Genomic DNA, 26,955 nt, shown 5'->3' on the forward strand with positions numbered 1-26,955 from the left:
TTGCTCTATCTCTGGGTTACTCCTAGAGGTTCTTTCTGCCCAGCCCACTTCTCTTTGGACTATTTTCCCTCCATCAGGAAAAAGGTGTTTCTTTCTGAGAAGTGATTCACTAGCAACAGGAAAATGAACTCTGTTCATGATGCATTGTACATGCTAGTCAGTTATCAGCCAAATAGAAGATCTGCTTCAGTATATCTGCTCAAGGCATGTCCAGGAAGAACAGAATAGCTTTCAGAGCATGTTTTTCCTTGGAAGACTGCACATTATCTCTAGCAGCATGCTTGAAGTGCTAGATTGCACTTAAGTTTCAGGGTGATAGTCTGGTCTGAGAGAAAAGAAGCAGGTTCAGGGACAGTGGTCTTGGGTGGTCATTTATCAGCTGTTTCTTTGTGCTTCACCTGTGTGTTTGTGTCTGCCTGTTGTCCCCTGCATAATAGAGGTAGCAAAATTTTGGTAGAAGGGCTGCCTCTGTTCACACAGTCTTAGCACGGGGAGGGAAGTGGCTGACCACTGGAACTTTGAGGCACTGTGATATTAATGTTGAACAGAGACCTGGCTGACAGAACCTGCCTTCTGAAATACCTCATCAAGAACAACTGAAATTGCAATAAATGTAAAATAGAATTTCATCTGAAATTGCAGATATTATCCTCCACAGAAGGAAATGTAGCATAACATTCAATGTTCAATGCTTACCTTCATTTATTTAGTAGAGACAGTCTTTCTTACCTGACCTTTTTCTGTACTCTTCTCTGTAGGAAGATGGCTCTTTCCATGGAATAAACTCAAACAGTTACTGCTGAGAGGTATTTTTTCAAGGACTGATTTTTAATATTTTACTTTTCTGGGTTTTTTTAAATGCTTTTTCAAGCAGCCCCCGATTTACCAAGATCCTTTTGGATATGCATAACTTAATACAATTATATAGGCATGAATGTAAAAATTGTCGAATTCACAGATAATTCACTTGGCTGATATCTCATGAGTTACATGAGAGTTTTCCTTCAATTAAATTCCTACCATACCACACATAAGTGTGCAAATCTAGCTATAGATTCTAACATTAAAAATACATAATATGGTCCCACAGCATCAAGTTTGTAGTCAGTTCTTTCCTTTTGCCCCATTTTCCCCCAGTGGCCATTTGTATATTTGGTCTGGCTGGGCCAGATGTTGCATATACACAAATGAAGGGGTAACCCTGACAAGCCGGGGTGCCTGACTGGGGTGGACTAGGTCATGCTTGAGAGGGTGATGTTTTTGTGACTAATGGCTCAAGGCCCAAGATGAAGCAATCTCCTAGGGGCTGGGGAAGTGCAAGAGCCCACAGCTCTGTGGAGGAGCCAGGTGTGTTAGACTGGCCACAGCTGCAGTGACTCTGGTGTTACTGGCCTTACCCTGTATGAGAAGGTAACTGGGGTAAAACTGCCTTGGTGACCACTGCAACTTGGGACTGTGTAAGGCTATGTGCTTACCGACTCTGTCTATTTCTACCTGGCTCTGTGGGAGGCTTTTGCTTTTTTACCTTGTTTGTTTTCTTCTGGGAGCTGGGAAAGCTACCTGACTGGGTAGAAAGAGCTTCCCTGAGAAGCAGGATGTGTGCTAGCTGGAGGAGCAAGGCCAGTCCCTGTGCTGAGCTTGGGATTGTGGAGAAAGCCAGTTCTCTGGAGGCTACAGTAGGTAGGTTTCCTATGGGGAATAAATGGTGCACCAGAAAAATAAGTTAGTAGTGTGAAAACTGGGGGAGGAAACGACAGGAAGAGAAAGAATGAATTATATCTGAGTAGCTCCCAGTTATGTGTAATAGCTTTTTTTGACAGTTTAACAGCAGTTATCTGTTTAGTATGTGGAGGAATGTTTTCTCAGAGCTTATATAATACAGATTTGTTTTTATTGATGATTCTTTGTATATACTGAGAGTTATGACCCTTCCTCATGCATTAAGTATTTCTCCCTAACCCCGTTTTGTACCTGTAAGCTCTCTGGAGCCAGGAGCTGGCTGCATTGTGGTGACTTTAGAAGCTGCTTGCTAGTTCTCTGGACTCCCACTGAAATCAGAAGGAACTGGCTATCTGAATGTCACTGATAACTTTTAGTGTGTCAGCTAGGTCCCTTAGGGATCTGCCTCAGTGTTGTTTTTCATAACCGTATGACCTAATCCTGACGTTGATCCAGCCTAGGTGGTTGAAGTGGATGCAGCCTTGATCTGAATGGGCTGGAGCACTGTAGAGCAGCCTGCAGTACAGGAATAAACCTGCATCAGTGGGCAGGAGTTGAGAGGTCAGGGACGGTCCAGCCAGCCCAGCCCTTTGGTCTGTCTCTGCCTGGTCACTGTATAATGTAAATTGGGCTTATTACTTGTGGAAGATTAGACAGAAACTGGGAGAGGGAGGAAGGGTGGGTGTCTTGTAAAGAAGAAAAAGCTTTTCTGTAGAAAGATTTATTTTGGTCTCTTCTAACTAATTAGAATTTCTTTGTTGTTGTCTCTTTAAAAGGGTTTTGGTAGTTGTCTCATTGAAGAGCAAGAAGAAGTATAAATTCTTTCTATTTGCCCATGTGTCAGAGGTTAGGAAACAATAAGATTTAATAGGCTTGGAGGCAAGGAAAGGGTGCAACTTGGATCATTTTATGAGAGAAGTGAGCCTGACTGTCAGTGGATTCCCACTCTACAAGTCAGTAGCCCTTTTGTACCTCTTTATTATCCCTGTAGCCTTAAGAGTCCTTCAGGAGGGGGGCTGTGTGAGATTAGTAACCATATGGAGTCTCTCTGTCCATGGGTAGTGTTTGAGCTGGAAATGAAATGGCAGTGATAGTGCACTGCTATTTTCTGGAGGGTGTTTTGAGGCATGACAGCCAGGAGGCAAGTCGTCTGTTCCTCCTTTGCGCTCTGTGGGGTAAGGTAGCAAGAGGCTATCCTTCTGCCCCAGCTGAAGACTGCTATGAAGCCATCAACAGCTTGGCACCGCCAGTCTGACACCAGTGACCCTTTGTCCAGTGAACTCTGTAGGGGTACCTGGAATGGACTGGAGTCTTGTGTGCTGCTCTGTTCACTCTGAAGGCACATGTTGTCTTAGCTGTTAGTACTGATGTACCACATAGTGCTTCTCCGTGTGTAGGCAGATTATTTTAAAATAGACAAACAAAGTGCAATGAAAAAGGAAGTGAGTTGGAAATTCCAGTGAGCCTGACAAGGGAAAAAAAAAATTCCTTATTAGTCTGTCCTGCATGCTGATTGCTGAAAGGAAAACTAGTTGTCTCTGGCAACATGTCCTAACTCTGTTAGGCTGCCTTCTTTTTCATATTGTTCTTCATTAGGTCTTAATTTATGTTGATAGAAAAGATTTATCTCAATTCATTCAAGGTGCTTTTGATGTTCTTTCCCTCATTGAAATGAAAGCCATGCTAGTCCATTATCACTTACTTACAGCAGTCTAAATGCTTCTTCTGTGATGCTCTTGTCTCTGAGCATGTGGTAGTCAGTGAAGTTATCTTGATCAAACCAAATGCTGCATCAGAGAGCAAGAAAACAATCAGTCTTGATGAAGTTATGGGCAGAAAGGCTGATCTGTAAAAAGAAATTGCATTTCTTTTTCTGATACTACATCCTTTGTCTTCAAGGAAGCTTCTCTCAGCCTTTCAGTAGGCAAAACAAAAGCATGAGACATCTTCCTTGCATCTGCCTGATAGAAATTAAGTAATCTCAAACTTCTGCGGGGTTTAACCTCTCTTGGGAATCTGAGTCTCACTTATTCATTGCACTGATTTAATTTTGTATGATCACCTATTCCTCTCCTTCTTCTGTGAAGCAAACAAGAGAAGAACGCTGTTATTAAGGTTCAGTGTGTTCGTGTCTGTGGGGCTGGGCTTTAATTGTTCCAGTAAGTTCTTGGTAAGTCCATGCTCCTGCATTTTCAGTAGGAGTTAAGTGCTCGGCAATTGTCAGGATTTGGCCTTCCGTTTCTGGCAATCTTTAAAGAATCTGGGCTTCATGTTGTAAAGCATGAGGGCTATGCCATTGCAGGCAGCTGGACCAAGACTAGTTCACTGTCAAGGTGTTTTTAATGGAACTTTCTTTCCTCTCTTTGAGGTTTTCAAATGTGACTGAAATCCAAGTGAAAGGTTATGCTTTCTAAAATTGCTTGTTGTCTTTCAACTGGGAAAATAAACTTGTTTTGAATATGAAACTAAGCAGTGTCAATTAAACTAACAGTAAGGCTGCTGCTGCTGCCCCCCCTTCTCCCCCCACCTCCAGCTTCACTTTCCTGCTTCTGAAGCCAGGCTGAGTATGTAGGCTGAGGAAAAAACAGGTAAACAGAACTGGGCTAGCAGGTGGGAGATGGAGGACAGTAATATTCTTCAAAAGGGGAAGGAAAAACAGATGGGTTGCCTCTGTTGTCAAGACTTCTAGCCTGCATTTCTAACCATCTCAGGAGCACATGGTTAACATTGATGGTGCCACCTCCTGCTGATATAATCAATGTTGATTATTAATAAACCTCTTAAAATCCACATGCTGACTCTTTCTTTCTTTCTTTGTTCTTCCTTTTTCTTTTTTTAACTCACTGTAGCAATTTCTATCCCTTTCTGAGCTGGCAGAGAACAAGAAGTCCACAGTGTTAATGAAGTATAAATAGTGTTGTTCAAATGGACTCAAGCCGAGATGCTCAAGGGAGATCAAGCTGGGCTATTCCTTATAGAGAACTCTTTAAGCTGGCTCTTTCAGTGTCCTGAAATCTGCCCAAAACCAGAATCAAATGTACAAAATGAAGGCTGCCCAGAGAATAATACAAACCTTCAAAGAAATGTCAGCAACTAGCACATTTGTTCCCTCTCTGACACATCACCCCTTGCTTCTCCAACAGCCCTTATTAGCATTGTTTATTCTGTGTTAGCTCCTGACCCTCAAGAGTATGTCTTAGAGCTTTGCTTTTCTGCTTTGTAACAAAGCTGTCCATGTCATATTTTGTCTCTGTATCTAAACCCCAAAGAACTGTCTTCTAATCCAGATTTCAATCCATTCTAAATACCTGAAGAATAGCCAGGGGATATTTGCAGGCTTAGACTTTATCTGCAGGCACAGCTAGAGCTCACTGGCCTGGGGAGAAAGATGGTGACATATTGTACCTTGTGGGTCTTACTGAGAACAGGGAAATGTGAGAGGAAGGGGAGGATGTTGCTCAACCTTAAAGCATGAGGCAGATGGGAGGCTTTTAATGGATTCTGAAACTTCAATCTCTCAGGGCAGGACAGAAGATCCTGTATTATAAGGGACCAGGCACATTTGATCAGATCCTTGCCTCAGCCCAGCCCAAACTACTGGCCAGCCAGAAGGACATCTGATAAGAGCAGTGTGATCACTGGAGACACCAGCTCCAGGATGGTTCCCATCAGCACAGTAAATTTTATGCATGCTGTTGCAAGGACAGGTCCAACATTGTTACCAGTGTAAGCCCAGCAGAGGCCTGCTGCCCAGTCCCAGACAGGACAGGGTTCTGAACCAGTGAGTGTCCATGTGGTGGGAAAGATGCAATGGATTTGTTTTGTCTTATGTGTGTTCAGTGGTGTGGTCACTGTGACACTGGCCCCTTAGGCAGTGACTTATGCAGACATAAAGGCAGAAGAGGTAAATCTCTATGCACTCTAACCTTGCTGCCAGGATTAAACTTGCCAAACCATCTGAAATCTGTTAATCTCTGCCTGGTGCATCTATTTTGTGCCAAAAGGATGAATTGGTTTATGGCAAGGAAGCAGGGGGAGAAAATATTTGCAGTTAAGTATCATCCTTTGAGAATTCACCAGGTCCTGAGGCTCCAGGATGGATATTCAAGTGACAAAATTTCAGCAGAATCCCTTATCTCAGAGAAGGGGAAAGGCTGAGTGTAACCTGGTGTGGCTGAGCATGAAGGAGCTTGGATCAACCCTGGAAGCTCCAACCTTTGCTCCTCAGGGTACCATGGAAGCATAGTTTCTGCATTCTTGACATTATTTCTCCCTGTGCATTACACAGATGGTTCCATGGTCCTCTCTTATATGGTACTGATAAATAAGAGGGCCTTGGGCACCACCAAGAAAAAATATCCTGAGAGTTATTAGTCCCAGGCAGGGGTGTAGAGTGAGGCCTTTATGACATTTAACTTCAGGATGAGGACTTCACTAATAGGATGTTATTAATAACAGTGGGACTGAGGGGGGGGGGCTTCACCCTCTCTGAATGCACTGGCCTCTTCAGAGTGTCTCCATTGTGCATTATTAACATGCTCTTCTGCATTATATAGCTGACCTTGCCCCAGCTTAAATGGAGAACTGATTTTGGAAGTGAGCACTCCAACTGCATCATCTTCATTTGGCTCTTATTGAGGCAGTAACCTACCTGGATCTGGTCCCTCTTAGCAGGATTGAAGGGTGCATATTACTTCTTTGATCCATACCATCTTACTGTGTTGAAGAAATTAAATCCTCTCATTGCTGGTGCCTAACAGACCTACAACTAATAGTATCTCCAGAGGAAACTGAGTCATTAATTGTTTTCACTGTATCTCAGGCGCATTATTGCATGAACTTGTTTAAAAAGACCCTCTAGAAAATTTACATTATAAATTAGATCACCCTTAGCCAGAATTCTGCAGCTAGAATGTGAACTTCCTCCAAACTCCCCCAGTCTTTGACATCCCTGTTGGCACCCAGGGAAGTTTCTAATTAATGCTGAAATTTTTCCCTCTCCTTTGCACAGCTTTCTGTGACTTCACCCACAGCTACAGCCATGAATTTTTTGCTCCTCTTATACGAGATAGACAAAATGGGTATTGAAATAATCAATGCCTCGTATGTACCTCCTGACAACATGAAGGGAACCTGTGTATAAGATGGGAATCATACCTGCCTTATAAAAACATGTTGTGATCTCTGCGTATACAAGCAGGACAGTGATAAATGCCTATTGGTGGGAAACCATGACTACCTTAGGAGGCTATTCCCTTAAAACTTACAACGAAGATCAGATACCTTCTAAGGAAGGAAGAAACGAGCAGTTTGGGGTTTGTAGCAGATGAGCCTTGCTTACCTCAAAGGAAAACATTAATGGAAATTATTAATACATCTAGAATTGTCTTACAGGAGAGGAAATGCGTTACTTGCCTCTCTTTACAGACTGGAAAGGACAGGAGGAGATGGGGCTCTGGGAACTGAAGTGATGTGCATGGACTCACCCAGCAGATAAGCAGCAGGCTAAGGAATCAGCCCCTTGACTCCTGGTCTGGGGTTCTGTGGGCTGGTGGGTAGAAAATAGGGGTTAGGGGGCTTTTTTCCCCTACACACACCTTTTCCCAAATTATTCTCTGAATTTGTTAGCATAGAGAAGAAACCAGAACTGAGTGAACTGAGGATATTTTTATCTTCTGAATAGGCAGCAAACCAAGAGTCTGCACATCTTCCCCCAGTGAATGTTTTCGCAAGGTGGTTGTGAATACTTCACGTGCTAGCGGAAACCAAGGTGCATGTCCTGGGGGAAAATGCTTTTCTAGGGGGTTAACTGTGCACTTCCAGTTTATCTGTGGTGGGATTTTCCGAACTGTTGACTCTCGGAGGAGAATATAAAGAAATGTGTATGCTGTTGTCATGCTCCGATGGCTGTTTATAGCTGACAGCCTTGGTTGTTGATTGCAGTGTAGCTTTAGTAGCAGAGAGCTCAGCAGGTGCTAACTACCAAGTAACTCCCTGGCTTCCTGCAGGTGCTTTGCAGCTTCAGATGAACTGTTTGATTCCGCAGCTACATGGCTATTGGTGCCTGACAGTGCCAGTTTAACATTTGCCTGGCTGTGCCCTTCTGAGTTTCTCCACTGTTACAGCCACATAAGTATCAAGGGCAGGTCAAAGGCACTTGGGTGGCACTGCAGAATGGAGCTTTTCACACCATTCTGCCTGTGGCTTACAGGGGGAAAATAGCTACAGCTTCAACTTCCTTTGCTCCCCTGATTCCTTGGGCTCCTGTGCCTCTCACTAACGGTGTGACTAGGGTGTGAGCATGGTTCATATAGGTGCATCCGGGCTAGCTATCTACAAGCCTGACTGAGTACCATAAGCTGAGGACCTGTGGCAGAATTGGGCCACTTTGTAGCATCGCTCCCAGGAGCAGGGTGGGCAGTTTGCCCTAGCTGAGACAAGTATGTGTCTGAGCAAGCCAGTGGAAAATGAAGTTGGGTATGTCTGTGCAAACGACTGCTGCACGGCAGAGCAGGAATGCTCCATAGGTGCTTTTAAAAATCCTGATACCACTGTCTCTCGCTCTTCCTTCATTATTTCAGTTAGGAAACAGAGATGACTAAAAATAGCCTACTGTCTACAGCACCCGAAGAGCTGGGCTGTCTGATTACTCCTTTAGCATTTTATTCTTGCTCTCCTTAATGCATTCAGGCTTCTTTCAAATACCCAGTCCTTCATTTAGTAAAGATGATGGATTTAGGATTGAGCTCGTTCTGATGTTTGTCAATGAATGTTCTTGCATTTATCATGGTCCTTCCCTCTGCTGATCTTTCCTAACATTCTGCTTTGCTGTGGGCCAGCAACCAGGCTCTGGGAAGAAGGCTTCCTAGCAACACATTAAGCTACTACAACAATGTTTTGGAAAAATCGGGCTGCCTTCATGAAAAATAGCATTGGGAAACTGACAGAGTTTTTCAGATGGAAAAAATAGATGCTCTGCACTTATCCACTGAAACTGAGGGACCCTGAAATTTTACCATCATCTTCCTCTTTTTTAATGGAAAAATCTAAAAGGGCTCAATAAAACAAAACGAATGCCAGCAATACTGGAGACTGTAGAGTCTGGGTTATTTTTTATCACCAGGCTGAGGAGGCAAGAGAGGGCAAAACCTGAGTTATTGCATAAGAATGAGATGTCTAACCGTCAGGGTTATGGTAAGAGTAAGCCAATCTGTAGGTGTGACAAGTTTCAGCTCTTGTTTTGGTAGATGCTGATTAACTTTGCCTTTTTCTGTGTGTCTGCAACAATTTATATCTGGGGGGGGGTTGTTTTTTGCCTTTTTTTTTTTTAATCTGCTCTGTAGATTGTATATTGAGGCTTGGACAATTTGGTGCATATTTTAACATTTCCCTCAGGAGCTAAATTTTCTTCCTATTCTGTGTCAAATTGTACCTTAAGGTCTGCCTACTTCTTCCTTCCCTCCCTCTCAATGTGTGTGTTTTGGTTTTGTTTTGTCACCATCATGATTTTTGAGAGTGAAAAGCTTGGAAAATGTGACCTACACACTAACATCTCAAAAACTAAGACATGCCCCCTTTCCAGCTTCCTCCTCTCCCCCTGTCAAAACTAGACAAAAAAGGTCTGAAAATTGCTCTCTCTAAAGTACCAGCATAAAAATCCAGAGCTGCTAAAACCTCATGTTCTTCCTTCAGGTTTTGATTCATGGATTTCTGAACACTTGTCCTTTTTAATCTGTGAAATTGGTCTTCTGAAAATTGATAAAACTGTTAGAGCTGTCCTTGGTGTGCTGCTTGGAGTGGACAGGGAGAGTTGCTTCTGCTAAAGATTTCTTTCTGCAGCAGTAACATGTACAAAAACTCCTGACTATATGGCTGCATTTGGCTGCGGGACCTCTCCTGTAAGGTTTGGAGCACATCTTCCACGTCATCTTGTTTTTATCTGAGGAGTTTTCCTGAGCTGTATTGCTCTCTCCCATTTGGAACTGGAAGCTGTTTGCCTTATGCTAAGCAAATTGCTCCCTTTTATTAATAATTTTTAAACAGTGCATGGAAAACCCACAATCTTGGTAGTGATTCTGCAGCATGATAACAAAGAAATACTAGATATAAATTATTGACTTATGATGTTCTTCTTATATCCTGTGATTTTAATTCTTATCAACTTTCTTTCCATCTCTTTTTAAGCCTTCTGCCTTCCTCTTCATGTAGCTACCAACATTGGAGAGCTCTTGGAGCTAAAGCAGCAAGCACCATTTTTCCTTGCCCACAGCATCTTCTTTGAGAAGGCCCCAATCCTGATACTATTGGTCAGTGCAAGTCCGCTCCTGCTCTGATAGACCTTGAATTGGGCTCTGGCTGTTGAGAAGACTTGAGGCAGGAGAAAAGAGCACTTTCACTTCAGAGCCAAGGGAGAGGTTACAAGCAGGGCGATGACTGGTTCGGAACAGAGCCTCCCTCAGCTCTTGCTCCTGCAACTATCAGCAGCTGGCTTGGCCATTAGCTAGAAACCCTACTTCTCTGCAGAGCTGCAGCTGGGATACTGTTAGGCCAATTTTCATGGCCAGGCTGAGGCATTTGTCTGGCTACCCTGTGTCTGAGGTGGACCTTTTGCAGCCATCTATCTAGCTCCAGCTGCAAGGCTGAGTAATCTTGGTGTCAGTCAGCACAATCTTAGTAATAAGGACTGCATGAGGCCTTTTTGGCAGCTGGGATTAACTAGAGCTAGCAGCAACCTGTCAATGTCCCAGTCTCCTCACTGAGCCATGTATCTCCTTGCTAGAGAATATCCTGTATCTGGGAGTATCACAAAGTCTTTGATCTTTCTTGGGGCCAGTCACCCCATCCATTGCTGTCTTCTGTTATGTCTCTGTGGGTTATGATTTCATTCCTTTTTTTTTTTTTTTTTTTGCAGAATATTGCTCTTCTCTAGGATGCTGAGCTCTGCCATGTCCTGTCTCTCTTATATTGATTGTGGGTGATGTATAAACAGTGCAGAGAAGCCTCTCAACTGATTTAATATTATGTTGCCAAGAGCTGCCATCTCAAGGTTTGCTCTTGGATCCTGGACAGCTTCTTTGACTGTTACACTGGCACGAGGAACATAAAGCAGGTGGATCTGGATGCCAGAGAATTTCTTGGTCCTCCCAAGTAAAACAGCACAGTGCAACCCATTTTAGTGGGTGGCTGACGTGCAACGCTTGGCTGTGAGCTGCGTTACTGCCTGCTGTCTTATCTGACTCAATGTAGTGTCTGCTCCCTAGGGCTGCCTCTCAGATACTGTGATGACATCAGGAAGGATATAAGAACTGAGATAAAATGGTTCTGCTGACCTTCATTGCACCCTCCTCACCAGCTGCTTTCCTTGAGTCTGCACTGCTGCATCCCTGAAGCCCCATGTCCACTGATGGAACTGCACTCAGCATCACCGCTACTTGAAGTAAGCAAAGATTATCTTTTGACATTGGACAAACAACATGGGCTCTGGAGAACTGATCTCCTATTTCCCTTATTTCCTCAGCAGTCTCCTGATTTGGCTACAAAGGCTGTTTAATCTAGATTGAACCTGGTGACAGCAGGCACAACTCCAAAGAAGCCAGGCTTGATTTCAGTCCTGGAGATCTTGACCAACCAACCTCCAGCTTTGCTGCCTAGGACCTTAAGTGTATAGCTAGAGTCACTATCCCTGCCTACTCTGAGCAAGTTTAGTGCATTATGTGGGTAGACATTTTCAGGGGGTGGCAGTGGTGTCAGTAAATAGCACTCTTTCCTGAGCTTCCACCCTCGGGTGGTTCTGTATTGCCTCTGATATATGGCACTGCCTATTGGGCTGATCTTTTTCTGCACAAGTTGGCATGAAAAACCATGCTTTATACAAGGTTTAATTTGTATACTTAGACGACTTGCAACACTAGAAAACCTAATAATGATGGAGAACGTCCTTTGACAGAGGCCTGTCTCAAGAGCAGTTTATCTGCTATATTGCAAGGAAAAGAACTTGGGTCACCAGTAGAACAGAATGTGTTCAGAATTAGAGAAAACATGTTTGGAATTAGATTCTTTTCTTGGTGGGTACTTGGTTGTAGAAATATCTTTGAAGACATTCTAGTTCAGGCCATGATGTTGACTGGCTTAGTATATTTTTTTATATTATTGTTTGTCTATAACCCTTCTGTTTGGTTCTTCAGCCCCTCTGCTAATGGAAAAAGCTGTGTGCTTTTATGTCCATTGCAATCTCTGACACTTTTGCAGGCCTTCATCAGAAACAAAAAAACATTCTGGAGGTTTAAGTTGTCAAGGGTTGGCAGCTGTCTGCTTTCAGTATTCAGTGCGATGCAAATTAATCATTTTCCCCTTGAAGGAGGCATTATGATTCTTAATGTCCACAAAGGCTGCAGATAATGTGCCTGCTCAGGCAGTCATGCTGATGGAAAGCCTTCTTTTCTTCAGTTACTCTGTCTAGCACAGTGCAAAATAGTTGTTAAGCATGAATATGTGTTAGAAGAAATGTAGTGCTATGTGTGAACAACAACAAAGTTTTTGCTTTCTCGCACCCAGAGCTTTTTGTGTGAAGGTGTAATTTCTTTCTAGCTCCTTGGCAAAGGATGGGGTCGGGGGGCAGGACATCTGCAATGACTGATTCCAAAATGACAGGATCTTGGGCAGGGAAAATTAAAAAGCAGCTCTGTAAAGCATATTCTTTCAGTACAGTGAGCTGGTATGATTTCCATAAAAAAAAGTTGTCAACAATCTGTTCAAGGTGATGCCAGGTTTGGTTCCAATTACAAACCAGTCTACAGTCTTATTAAATGGGCAGCAAATTCTAATCCAATCTTCTTTCAATAGCTTGGTGAGAAACTGATTTTAAAGCACATTTTCAAAGTGGCCCTAATGTATAGAGTATGGAGCATAGAATATGGAGGCTTTTGAAAATGGTAGGCAGAGCTTGAATCTCATATTGATGTTAATGCCTAAATGGTTGCAGCTCTCATGGCTTCTGCTTAAGATGAGACTGAGTCATCTTAATTCAGTATTTGTACTTACCCAAAGGATAATGTTATGCAGAAATCTTCTCGATAAAACAATTTTTAGACACATAGTAGAGACACTTTATGTAAATGGCTACACTGTCCTGTGTTTGTATGTGAACTGCTTCACATCTCTCCGTAAAAGAGCTATTCTAGCAAGTTCTCATTCTTTTCCAATGAAGATTTGGAGAGTGAGAAAAAGAGAAATCACCTTCATTTTAATCTTAGTCTGATTATTAAACTGAGAGCAGTTAATGAAGGACAAGAGGTATGAAGTGAGGTAAATGTCTCATGGGAATCTCCCTGTTTGTTTCCTACCTGGAAACTAAGCTCTTCCAACTCCTAGAAAAACTTTCCTTCTCACAGAAAGTTCTCTTCAGATGACTGTAAGAACCTGTTTAGGTATAGCTTCTACAATGTAGCTGACAGCATGGAGCCTTGTTAGCCTGACACATCCAGAAAGTTACGGTGGTTCACTTCAGAGCCCTTCCTGAAATGAGTAATAGCAGTTAGGATTGGGTGAATTCAGCAGAGGAACAGCTTCTCTTTGCTCATGCTCTTGTATACCCATGTCCAGACTGAATGGAAATATGGAAAGGATGAAGATTCTTCAAAAGACAGCAGTGCTAGTATATCAGGGGCAGGTCTGGAATGAATATTTCCCTGGACTCTCATCATTGATGGAGTCTTGCTAGCATGTGCCTCCAGCACAGGCAGGTTTCTTAAAAGCCCTTGAAATAAGGCTGAAGTGAGGCATAAGTCTTATGCTGGCCTTCAGCACAAGTGACAGCATCAGTTTTGGAAACAGGGGATGAGATTCTGCCCTTGTATATGCCTAATCTGCTGATTTCAGAGAGGTTGCACAGGCATAACAAAAAGCTAAACTTAGTGCAGGTTTGCCCTTACTGAAAAGCAAGAAGAAGACAAGTGCTATTTGTCCATTGCTATCTTGCATGCTGTTGTCATGACTTTATGATAATTTGCAATCAGATTTGTCATGCTTGATTATCCACAGCTATCAAATATGTTTTCAATCACTTGTTAAAATCGAGCTGCAGTCCTTTCTGTCTTTTGTTATGTTTCCCACTCCAAATGGTGTTAACATTCAGCTAAAAGAGGTGGTTTTATCCCATGGGTTACTGACCTGCTCCTTCCCAGAGGTGAGAGTGAGAGGTCACTTCCGTACAAGGCAGCAGCTGTTTGGAAAGCACTGCAACTTTCAAGTAGGAAGCAGCAGAGACTAGGGAACTCACTACTTTGTTCAAACATCTGCTGGCCTTTCATTCTTCTGAGTCAGTACTGCCACAAGACCCATGAAACATGTCCACAGCCTTTTCTCTGTAATTGCTTTATTTGGTGGTTTAGTGACACTATATATCTTTGGGGAAGCAATTATGTGATCAAATCTTTTAAACAGGACTTCAAGTGAAACAGAGGCAATGCGGCTCTAGGCCAGTCTTTCCAGCACAGGGCACCGGCACCCATAGATGGGGGAAGGTGAACTATAGTTAGCTTACTTGCAGCTGGCTCTGGGGGTCAGAATTGCTGGGAGCGTGGCTATTCCATTGGAGCCCGCTGACCTCAAACAAAGCCACTTAACCCTCTCTGGGGTTTTAAACATGGTTCTCAGTGGTACTTGGCTGTGGCTGGCTGAATGAACTGTTGTGCAATTTGGTTTGGATGTTGCTAATTTATTTTTATACCTACCAAGTCAGTATTGGCCCAGAGCCTGTAAGTTACTTTATGACTTGGTTGCACTGTGTTTGCTTGGCTCTTTAATTGCATGCTTCCTTGGGCAAAACTTTTGTTTACCATGCTTTACTTGGTGGTGTTCTTCTGACATGCTGTAAATAAAATACAACCCCTCATAGCTTCTCTGCTTGCCTCCACCCACTATTTCCACAAGATGGGCAGACACTTAAGACACTTTTTAAGGGGAGTTTCACCCAAATCTTGGCAGGCCTGGAGAAGCTCGCTGCTCTCCATTTTCTCCTTGATGGTGCTAGAGAAATGCCTCTGGCAAGGCTCTTGAAGAGGGAGGAAACAAGTCTTGCCCTGAAAGCTCCCTGTTTTATTTCTCTTAGTAGAGTGCACCCTGCTTGCCTACTGCTGAGTTACAGGGCAGTGCTTTGCAGCAGCCCAACCACTGCATTGACACAGGCTTTGGCAATAGCTAAAGCATTTTTGCTGTTAAAATCCCGAGCAGCCTCCTGCAGGAGCCATTTGCACGGGTTGGGCCAGGCTGGGCCTTGGCAGCTGTCACCCCCCCCCCCCCCCCGCCATGCCCTCTGGCACCCCGGAGCCAGGACTGCAGCTCAGCGGTGACCAGCACAGCCCTGCTCCCTGTGGGGTGGAGCGGGCAGCAGCCCCTCGACCCCTGGCAAACAGCCCAGGCCCCTGTCCCCAAGGGGTCCCTGCCAGTAGGGTGAGGAGGCCCCTGTCCCCCAAGGAGTCCTGCAGGGGTGAGGAGGCCCCTGTCCCCCAGGAGGCCCCTGTCCCCGAGGAGCCCCACAGAGGCGGGGCGAGGAGGCCCCTGTCCCCCAGCAGGCCCCTGTCCCCAAGGAGTCCTGCAGGGGTGAGGAGGCCCCTGTCCCCCAGGAGCCCCACAGAGGCGGGGCGAGGAGGCCCCTGTCCCCCAGGAGGCCCCTGTCCCCAAGGAGTCCTGCAGGGGTGAGGAGGCCCCTGTCCCCCAGGAGCCCCACAGAGGCGGGGCGAGGAGGCCCCTGTCCCGAAGGAGGCCCGTGTGCCCCGGGAGCCCCGCGGGCTCGGAGCCGAGGGAAGGCTGCAGGCAGGGCGCTCCCTCCGCGTCGCTCCTGCCGCTACGGGCCGCTGGCCGCAGCCGCGGCTTCGCTGCGGCGCTGCGGGGCGAGCTCCCGCGGCCGGGCCGGGCCGGGGCCGGGGCCGCGCCCCAGCTGCGCCCCACGCGCACCTTGCGGGCCCCGCCCAGGCGTGGGCCGCAGCCCCGACGGCCTCGCCCCGGCCGGGCCCCTCCCGCGCCCGGCGCGGCGCCCCCTCCCCTGAGGCGCGGGCGGGCGCGGGTGAGGGCGGCCCTGCGGGCGGGCCCGGGGGACCCCGCGCTGCTGCCGCCGCCGGGCGCGCGGCCCTGGAGGGGGGAGGGGCGCGGCGGTGCCTCAGGCGCGGCGGGAGCAGCCGCCCGCGGCGCCTTTAACGGCGGCGGCTGCGCGGCGGGACGGAGCGGAGCGGAGGCGCCCGGCCACCCCTCTCGGCGCCGCAGGCGTGCGGGCGGTGCGGGGCCGCTAGGGGCCGCAGCCGCGAGCAGATGGGGCGGCGGGTGGCGGGGGGCCGGCGCGCCGGGAGGGCCCCGCGGGCGAGCGGCTGATACGGCCGGGGACGGCGCGGCCGGGAGCGGGCAGCCCCGCGATGGCGGAAGCCCCGCGCCCAGGTGAGCCTCGCCCGCCCGCCCGCCGGGGGCTGCGGGGCCCCGCGCTGGGGGCTGGGGGGGCCGGCGGGGGGAGCCCTGGCAGGAGGTGGGGGGCCCTGGGGGTGGCGGCGGGAGCCCTGCCAGGAGGTGGGGGGCCCCCGGGGGGTCGCCCCGGCGGGCCCCAGGGCAGTCGCGGGGGGTGGCGGCGGGGCGGGGGGGAGCCGCGTCTGGGGGTGGGGGTCCTGGGAGGGCCGCCCCGGCGGGCGGCGGGGCGGGGGGGTCGCGCGGCGCTGTGTCCGCCGCTGGCCGGGCGCCCCGCTCCGCTCCGGTCGCGGTGCCGAGCGCCGCGGCCTCGGCAGGTAACCGCAAACTTCCCTGCGCACGGCAGAGCTGCCTTCGCCCTTCGGCCTTTTCCGCGCCCGCCCGCTTTGCCCCGGCGGCGGCGGAGCCCCGTGCGGGGCCGCGGGCTCGCCGGGATGGCGCGGGCGGCCCCGGGGCCCGGCCCCCCGGTGGCGCCGCCGCGCGGAGCGGCGCGGAGCGGCGCTCGCCGCTGCCGGCCGCGGGCGCGCAGGGAGCGGGGCGGGCAGTCGTGGTGGCGGGCTCCCTGGAGAGACCTGCTCGGAGGCAAGGGCGGGCGCCGCCTCTCCTGCGGCTTGCGAGCTCACCCGTGTTTCCTCCGGCTTCCCCGGAGCGAGGGCTGTGGAAGCCCCGGGGCCGCGCGGTTCGGGCCGCTGTGCCGCGAGGCCCTGGTGCCCCGTGCCTGGTGGCCGTGGCATCCCTGCATCAGGTGGCGCATGCCCTGTGTGTCAGTTAGCAGGACAGATGAGAAACCTTTTGCTGTGGGAGAGGTGGTTTTCCTCTAGGTTGCGCAGGGAGCTGTGTGCCTTTGGGAGGTAAAGGCCTGGCTTTGCTCGGATTGAATGCCTGCTGGTCTGTATGTGAAATCTGCATGGTATTTGGTGCCAGTCTTGTCTGTCTGTTGGTGCAGATTTAGAGAGGCATGGTTGTACTATAGCTAAAACCAAAGTTTTTACCCAACAAGATTTATTATTGTTATTGTTATTCCCCTAAGGTAGGCATGGATTGGTGGCAACCCTGAGAAATAGTACTCTGGAACATGAGAGCATTAGTCACTTCAGAACATGCAAATATAATATTGAACTAAATGATTTTTTTTCCATCTTTGGTAGATGAAGAGATAAAATATGTAGTGGAATTTTCTCCCTTTATATATATTTTTTGAGGGGGGATATTGGTTTGCAGTCCTTTCTACTTAGAGATGAAAATAAGGAAGTATTGTTTTCCCTTCCAGTGCTATTTGGGTAATGCACTCTGCAGAGATTGTGTGCTTGTTCAAACACAATTTTGTTTGCACAGGAATTTTAAAGGGTGGTGCTTCTCTTGGGCGTGAATCTACTCACTTCTAGACAAAATGTGACTTTTGATGCCAGCTTTATGATATTGCCACCGCTTCCTATCTTAAAAGTAAGAATGGTTACCATTCACAAAGGAGCTCTGCCAGCAGATATCTGGGTTAGGAGCGATGGAATTATGCTGATTTTATGAATTCAGCCTACAAAGTTTATCTTTGTGAGCTGGGATGTGCAGATATACAAATGTATGGCGATCTTGCTTGTATGTTCCCTGCCTTGCCACCACTTCCAGTTCTTTGGACTATCACAAATGCAAGGGAAGACTATTATTCCAGCAGCAATGACACCTGCTGCTTGGTCACTGTTGAATGACATGTACTGAAGAGCTTTTAGAGGTGGTCAGTTTGACTTGTTGGAACAGCCAGAACTGACCTAGTGGACTCTTCAGATCTTAAGCACTTGGAATAAAGTCTCAGTGCAGAAAAACTTGGACATTTGCAGGACCAAAGGTTGCAAACCACACATTAGCAATTGCAGATCACTACCTGGCATATTCCTGTGGGTGGTGTGGTATCTGTTCTTCATTTCCTACTTCATTTTGCAACAGGCAGCAGTGACTCAAAAATGCCAGATCCTCCCCAGAAAGCCACAATCTCTGCACTGTGAAAGTTGGGCACCTCAGACGTGATGCAGGCAGTCCACCTACAGTCATTGCAGGAAAAGGTTAGAGAATATTCTTATCTTCTCTGGTTTGGGGGAGTGAGTTTGGAGGAGGTGGTGATGCTGAGGGAGGGTGAAATTAATTTCTGCTGTGGGGGAGTTGGCATCTGAAGCACTGAGAAACAGCTCTAGGAGATGCACTGCTTTTATGGGAAAGCTTGGTCCAGGATTTGGAGCCTGGATAGCTATGTTACACCTCCCCTCTTCTTCCTCCAACTTACCAGTGATCCCATAAGATACAAGGCTAGAAACGTCAATGGTATCTTAAAATAGGGGCTCAAAGGCCTGCGTGGCTGAGTTTTTGTTTTGTTTCTTGTTCTCAGTGAGCAAATGTATGCCTGTCCACACCATCTGCTGCAGAACTGTCAGCTGAAGGAGGCACAGAGTAGGTAACCAAGGAGGTGTCACTGTTGAAATGCTTTTGGAGGAAGACACAGAGTGAACAGTGGGAGAGAGGAGTTGGATATATTGGGTACGTCTGCCTACCGTGGTGTACTGTTCCTCCAGTTAGCTCTTACACTTGACTTCTTAACAAGGGCACCTGCATTTTGCATGGACTCCTCCTTTGGCCTTTAACTATGTCTTTGGCTTGGTCAGCAGTGCACTCTGCCCTTTTGTTCAGGGACTGATGCAGCTGCAATGTGAATAGCAGGAACTCCAGACCCTTTGCCTTCTCTAGCCTTTACTGGTGTCTGCTCCAACTTGCTGCCTGTCTTCAAGCTGCTTCTCCTCTCCATTTCCTCTCCTAAGCTGCTCACTTTCCGAAATTGTTCTCTTTATTCTTCACTTAATGCTTTGCTTCCCCCCTCAATTCTTACCTCTTTCTACCTGTGAGACCTTTTCCTGCCTCTTAGAAATCCTGTCTTGGTATCCTGCCTCTGTCCATCCAGGACTGCTCTTGGCAGCATTACTGTAACATTCCTTCTCCGATCAATTCAATGAGTCTCTTATCCTTTTGCCTTCAGATTCCTTCCTTAGAGCTTTTCAACCTCAACATCATGTCTTTCACATTCAGCTCCCTGCTTACTTTATTCCCTTTTCAGGATTACCTTCCTGCTCCTTTTTTCCCACTTATATGTTCTAGACTTCTTGCCTTTCCTCTTGCTACCTTCTAAACGAGGAACTTGCTCCTACTACTTGTCCTCACAGCTTGTACTGCTCTCCTCTTTTTTATTCTTCCTGTTTAAGCACTTTCTGTCCTCTCTCTGAAGTGCTGGCATTACTTCCAAGTTTGCAATTCACAGGATTGTAAGAGTACACAGACTTCAGCAGGGCAAGACTCAGCCTGTGCATGGAGTACTGTAGGTTCATGAACACAAGGTGTGGTTTGATGATCCTGGTGGTTTGCTGCCAACAAGAGGGGAAATCCTGTACATTTCCACCTCTTTCCCATGCCAGCTCCCAAGCTTCCCCAGCTTTTCAGCAATCCAGTTCTGGGAAATAAACTGGCAGGAAACTTAGTTATTTTTATTTTTTAGAAAATTTGCTTTCTGCTGGCTTTACTCCCTAAACAGGCTCAACTGCAGGGTCAGATGAGTGCTAACCCCAGTGGGAGGAAGGGAACAGGATCACATCCTTTCATCAGCAGCCACCTGTTAGACTAGTTGAGCTGTGTGGTCAGAGGCATCCTTGTGCTGGCTGGTGGAGAGCTCTGGAGATGCTTTGGTTGAGTTCTGGTACAGACCAATATTCCTGTACCTGTTCTGGGAACTGAGTCCATGACTGGATTCTCTGGTGCTTCTGAGTGATGGTTCATCCTCTGCTCCTTCTGGAGGAACCACTGTCTGCAGATCTGTGTGTGTGTTCACTAGGATGTGCAATTTTGCTCATGCAGAGCAAAAGCAAAGCCATTTAGCCCTGGAAGTGCAGAAGGTTAGTTGTTGCCGTTACGGCACAAAACACAGACAGGAGATAATAGGCAACTGGAGATTGGTAGAAATGGAGGGCCCGAGTCCAGCTGTCCCTATGTTAAGTGACAGTAGGCAGGATCTGGTAATTCTGAGGTAATCTGGCACTAGGGTAAGTGCTGCTCTAGTGGTGCATTGACCCAAAGGAGCTGGTGATTACTATTGTTACCTAATGGGGTTATAATCTTTCAGCTGAAATGATGAGTAGGATACCTAGCCATGGAGTTCAGTGTGCCCTGTGCTGTACAAACCCAGGACAAAATGCTGCTTCCTGCCCCCACAAGCTTGCAGTGGAATTACAAAACAGGAGAGAGAAGACAGAGGAAGAAGATGGAATACTGAAATAGTAGTGATCAGCAGGTCGACTGGTGATGTTATTTCTCGGTAGGCATTATGATAGAAGAAAGTTTTAAGGAGGAATGTAAAGGGGAGCAGTGAACATCTTCCTAAAGATGAGCTGGGCAGCATAGGAGAAAATACAGAAGTGCCTCTGCTGAAAGGCAAGGTCGCCATCTCAGTGCAGTGAAAGACAACAGGGGTGCCAGGGCACAGGTTTTGAAGGGCCAGGACAACAAAGGGAAGTAACTTCTGTTTGTTGCAATGGAAAAGAGAAACTGCAAAGCTGACTGTGACACATTCCAAGGAGCAAGCACAGGAAGGATCTGCAGTTGCAGTCCAGGTGAACGTCCTTGGAGTATGAAGGCTTTCGTCAGGCCCAGAGGGAGAGGTGATTGTCATACCTGAGGTTGAAGTGGTTAGAGTTTAGATAGGACTGTATCTGTTCTCATCCAAATGTGTAGCTAGAGATTTCCAAGGTCCCAGCTTAGACGACAGTGTAGCGTGGATAGGAAGACCCCCATTAGATGGGATCAACAGCTGTGACAAACAGGATGTCTCCATGATGGAATGGAGAAGAGAATTCATTTAGTTCATGCCTCTAAAATCCCTAGGTGCAGCCAATGAAGGGCTGATGCCTGGCTGATAAAGGTAAACTGTGCTTATTCCTTTCTTGGTGTGCATAAACCTGTTTCTGATATATCATCCGTCTGCTAATGATTGAACCTAGGTCTCAGAGGTATACATCATTCTGATTTTTTTTTTCTTTTCCCCTCCTTAATGGTGAATAAAACCATTGCCAGATGTAGTTTAAAATTAGTTTCCGTGTTCTTCAAAGCCTGGTAGATCTTGTATCAGATAAAAGACAAAGCTGCTCATAAAATATTAGTAAAGATATTGAAGTGTCTCTTTGCCACAAAATATATTTAATCTATGGAAGCGAGCTGCAGGCAATGGATTAAAGTGCATGAGAAATATGTAGGCCTTCTTTATGGCTTTTGTTGTCAAGTACGTCGAATTCTTAAAGGAGACACTCTCATGTATGAGGTGTCTATGGGATCAACTTTAAGTGTTAGGTGTAACTGACTGAGGCAGAGGGGATTTAATTTCAGTTCCAATATCTGCTACAGAGTCATTGTGTGACTTTGGTAGTGCCAGAAGTCCCAGACTTTCCATGGGCTATGAGTGAGTGAGTTCTGTGTGGCCCTGTGAAGTTAACAGGATATATGGCCCTTTCTTTATGGTGGTCTGTGGACAGCCAACAGCTTTGAGTATGCTTTAGTCTTCACTCTGGAGTAATGGGAGGGAGCATCAGCATCTCCCTCTGTCTTGCCTGAGCTCTTGAGTCTGGGGAGTACCTCCAGTTGTTGAATTGACATCCTTTAAAGTATGTCTTCAGTTTTACATTTGCCAAAGAAGAAATAAACCGTAACTAGAAAATAACTGCATAATTTTGGCCTCCAGTAAGACTTAACAGCATGCTCACTAGGTAACACTGTGCGGGGAGCTCAGCTAAATAATTTAATGGGTAGGCAGGGAGCATCTGAAACTAGCAGAACAGAAAGAAGTATTATTATGCAGCAGCACTGAATGGCAACAGCAGAGGTCATTCCTTCTACCCAGCATTTCTTTCCAAATGGAAAAATGACTTGTGCTTTTTAATTTTAATAGCGAAACCCTTCCTGAATTCAAAATGATCACAGTTCTGAAACAAGTTATGACAAGTGGAAAGTCTTTAAGCCATGCAATGGAGTCTATTTTCAATTAATTTATATTGAGATTAATTCAGTCTTCAATAATTTACTATGAAAAAGACTGAGTTTTCAATAGCTATATGAGAACATTTTGTGCTGTTTTATCTCCATTATCTAGGTTGATGTGGTAGTAGTATTCAGCAGTTTGCTCCCAAAGTATTCACGCTGATCCTGCTGGTGAACTTCTGTTGTAATAAACAATGAAGATGTGAGCTGGAGTCAGTGTTCGTGAAAGCAAATTCAAGCTAAGGAGAAGGCAGAGGCAGCGAAAAAAGGTAACATGACTGTGGTTTCACATCAGGCATGGGCTGGCTTGCCTCCCAGTGCATTTGTAAAATCAGTTTTCAGCCCAACAGATCTAATATCCTGGTCAAATGTGCTGTCCACTAGAGGACATCACCTGACCAGGCAAATGTTCTTCCCATTTTGCAAGAAGTTTTACTGTGCTCTCTACACACAAACTTAATTTCACTTCCAGATGCATTCCATTTGGAGAGCTAGAGTCTACTACGTACATTATTGGTTTATTCCAAGTCAGAGGTAAAGCTCTTTCTGGAAGGGAACAAATAAACTTTTTTTTTTCTGGTTTGATTTGCATTATGAATATATATATATATATATATTTTTTTTTTTTGCATAACAAGTAATATTGAAACAGCGTTTCTGGCACCAATAGCTGAGCAGGTGAAATTCTTGAATGAAAACGGTGGGCTGTTTTGCCTTAAGATGCCTGGGAGTCTTATGGGATGAATGGGGCCTGGACAGCAGACTTCTCTAAATGATGTAGGAAACTGGTTAAAAGTCAGGAATCAGCAGGGCTAGTCATTCAATTTTCAGAGAAAAATCTTTGTTTCTTAGTCCTTTTCATAGCCTCCTCTTAGGCCTTACTTGCCCAGTTTTGTGCTTCAGTTTTCTTAGTTGTGAGCATGCTGGATATAGACAAGTAAGGTTGCTTTAATTCCTCTTTTATTTTTTTCATCTCTTTTAGAAACACTCTCAGATCACACTATCAGATCATATGAGATGAAGTACACTCATGCACTGCTTGATTGTCACATCACTGGCTGTTAAATACCGGTTTGCTGAATTTCTTTCAAACAACAACAAAAAAAAGCCTTTGAAAAGAATTTCAGTTGGTGGCTCTGATATCTCTCATTCCAGCTTTCTAAACCACCTTGAAGTCTAACCAGGAGAAACTAAACCTGATTCTGCTCTTTTATACAGTTTTCAATTACTGTTGATTTCAGCAGGGTAGATTTGCTTGTGCAACAATGAGGAAAATGAGCTCTGCTAGTTTGTGGGTGAAAGGGGCAGTGGTCTTTCCTGAGGCTGTTCTGCTCCCTAGGCCTGTTTGTGGAATGTATCAGAGATAATGATTATAGTAATTTTTTTCTTCTTTGGGTGGATTGCACTAGAAGCTGCTGATATGAGAATGCTGTTTCTTCTGCAGTTTGCTGAGAACTACATATTGTCATTGAAGACCAGGGATGAAATTTGTCTTTCCTCTAAATTTGGGTGACGTCAACAGAGGTGCAGTCTGCCTTGCCCTCAGACAGGAATACAAGCATCACAAAATAGGATGTGGAACTATTTCTCTAATAATTCTTTCGGACAAGTAAGGTCCTGGATGTTCTTGGAAGGGAACATTTTTGTAAATGAGTTCAGAGCTGTTGAGCATTCTTAAGGGGTGAATTTGAGTGCTCATGTGAGTGTGACAAACCATTTTACTACCTATCACAAGAGAATGCAACCGATTGTATCTGCTGCTCTCCCTTATGCTGTACAGCTGCTGCTGTACAGGATTTAGATTTCAGCTGTGATCCTTATTCATACCTGTTAGTGTTAAGGAAATTAATGTTTAATACTGGTAAATTAGCTAATGAACTTCTTATAAATCTAAAAATTTACTTTAACTGTTTCTCTTTCAACAACATTCAGAAATTGCTTTCCTTTTAATTACCAATTGATATCATGAGAGCAACTGGTGGGGAGAAAAATGACATGATAAATGAATACTTCATAATATAATTGTCCCAGTCTCTCTTTGTGCGATGTTACTTGTATTACAGGGACATGGGGAATAACTCTTTCATTGCAAAAGAAGTTGGGAGCCTATGTACTACAGCAAGTTATTCTTCATAACATATCCAAGGTCCCAAAGACTGTGGCAAGCTGGGAATTGATCCAGGGTCCCTCACTATCATATTTTGGTGACCAGACTCTCTTTCTCTCACACAGGAGGCAGTAAATTGTGAACTATTTTGTAGGAAAAAGAATTGTGTAGGGTTGGTTTCTCTGTTAAGTAGCTTTAGTTATCTATGTGAAAAAAATAATACTAACAAATTAATGTTTGAATTGAGCATTACTGCTTGCAAGAGAACAAAGAGCTCTGTAACTGAAAGCCACAGCTAAAATTTGTTGGCTGAGCTAAATGGCAGCATTTAAATGTGTTATTTCTAGAAATTTCTAGAAAACTGTATTTGTGCCTGGATATGTCTTTCTGTCTGTCTTTTTCTTCCCTCCTTTCAGATCCAGTAGGGCTTGGTTCATTCCTTCTGTATTCCAGGGGTTGTGACTTCTTTCCTGTGAATCAGAGCTAACCTATAAGAATGGTGAATCAGAAGCCCATATCTAGTATATCCATGCAATGGAAAATTTTTCCACGAGTCCTGCAAAAGATGTTTTTTTGCATCTATGACAGTGGTAGCAGAGGAAAATCAAAATGTGAAATCATTTAGTGCAAAGAAAATCAAGAATGCATTTGAAAGTTACATTTTACCCATGCATCACCTCACCTCTCCAAATCACAGATGCAGTAAAATACGAGTGGAATTCCAGCCCGCTCTTGTTGAGCAAGACCTGTTTAGAGAAGGAAAATCACTGATTGTAATCTTTGTTACAAAGGGCATGGAAAAAAGGAGACTTTTTGGCACCTGTCTCGCTCAATGAATGTGTGGCAGGATAGCAGGAGCTTGACCTTGGTATTGTTTAAACAAAATGCAACAATCAAAGAATCCTATTGCAAATATCCATTGCTTTTTGGATATGAATGTGGTTAACAGTTTATTCAAGACTGAGCCTTAAATCAGTATATAAGGTGTCTATTGTGCGGGTGTCTTCGCATGCAGCACATTGTATAAACTGACTCCCAACAGAAGACAATCTCTGGGTTGTCATCACAATAGAAAATCTGTATTTAAAACTCTTATTTCCTTCATAGAACTTGTCCTGCTTGTAGATCACGCTCAAATATCCATCCTTGTCAGACTGAGAAATGAAGCTAAATGTGTTTGAGGAAGTATCTATCTGATGGAATGCAAATAAGGTGAAACAGGCAGGTCATAAACTGGTATGCCATGCCATATTTGTGCTATGCTGGGCAGTGCTCATAACAGAGTATCACTCTTCTGAACCCATGCTGGAATGATGCAAGGGGATGCAGTTAAGCTAGGTTGGAATTCCAGCTTATTTGTCCTGATTTTCTAGTGCTTGATTTCCTATTTCTAGTTTTAAATCAACCCTATTATTCTGGTGTGTATGTGTGAATGGAGGGGAGTGTTTTAAATTGAAAACCAACTATCAACAGCCTGGTCCAAAGCTCATTCAAGTGAATACATAGTCTTACTGTGTGATATCCCAAAGGCACCTGAATAGCATTTCTGAGATATTTCAGTGCAGGCTAACAGTAGAAGAGCTCATCTAAGTTAAGTTGGAAAGATGCTGAAAATCCATGCTCAGACTGAATTCTTCCTTATATTATTAAAATGAAAGCATGTTTTGTTTTTAAGATTATTTGGTACATACTAGGATTTCATGGACTGTTTATTCAGTTTTCATAATTTTTATTTGCTTAATTTTGTCAAAAAGTGTACCCTTTTCTGTTACCTGAAACTTTAACTTTTTCAAGAAACGCATTGATTTTTCATGGCCTTAGAAATCATGTCTGATAGATGATTTTTAGATCCTACTAGATTGAATAATTGAGTAGTCAAAATATCTGATCACATCTAGATGGGAGAAGTAGGCTTTCAGAATTCCATCTGCAGAATTGCTTTTGCATAATCAGATCAATACTTATTAGAAAAAATCGCTAAATATACAAACAGCCTTCAGTGAGGTGGAGATTTATTGCCTGATCCAAAAGCCAAACAACTTATTTGTCAGCCAATGTAAATCAATGCCTCCTAGCAGAGCTACATTCTCACAAGGCAAGGGAATCTGAGTTTAAGTGAATATTTGAATTTGGCTCTGAAGAGTGAACTTCCTTTAAAAATGAAACTGCAGTCCAGTTAAGTCCAATTAATTCTCCAAATTCTTTTAATAGTGAGTTCATTTGTGTGGGTGGAAAGCAAGAAGTATTTTCATATTAACCTCTGTAGTTAGCAAACATGGAGGCTTTTACCTCTATTTATTGAAAATCTAGTTGAACATAACTTTTCAAGGTGTAATTTCCTTGCTTGGGGAATCACTAACACAGGCCCTGCTAACATAATGTCCACCTCTGAGTAGTATTGTACATACACAGTGGGAGAGAGGTGATGGTACGCCGTGCTAGTTGCACCAAATTTGGTAGAGACCGTATTAAATAAGATATAAAATGCTGATTAAAGATTTTTTTTCTAAAGCTGTAACTACACTACATGAGTATGTGTTATTCTGCCCTTTAGAAGCCTTCTTGCAGCTGTAGTAATTTTGGCCTCTAATAATGAGCAGGTTGCTAGCTGAAGTGTAATATGACAT

At 45.1% G+C, this 26,955-nt stretch overlaps 1 protein-coding gene across 3 annotated transcripts in view; it reads left to right on the forward strand.

The window, feature by feature from the left end:
* Window positions 1-16,045: 16,045 nt before the first annotated feature.
* Window positions 16,046-26,955, forward strand: part of PITPNM3 (PITPNM family member 3) — a 148,923-nt gene continuing 138,013 nt past the window's right edge. The window contains exons 1-2 of one of the 3 annotated variants that reach the window (XM_067309435.1): window positions 18,176-18,221; window positions 18,542-18,690. Coding sequence is in view for 1 of the 3 variants with exons in the window: in XM_067309434.1 (XP_067165535.1) it covers window positions 16,125-16,146 (22 nt within the window). In the remaining 2 variants the exon portion in view is untranslated. Of the gene's footprint in view, window positions 16,147-18,175; window positions 18,222-18,541; window positions 18,691-26,955 lie in introns of those variants that run through there. The other 2 variants (XM_067309434.1, XM_067309436.1) reach the window with 2 other exon arrangements.

This window comes from Apteryx mantelli, chromosome 22 (genome assembly GCF_036417845.1).
Source record: "Apteryx mantelli isolate bAptMan1 chromosome 22, bAptMan1.hap1, whole genome shotgun sequence".
Lineage (NCBI taxonomy): Eukaryota > Metazoa > Chordata > Aves > Apterygiformes > Apterygidae > Apteryx > Apteryx mantelli.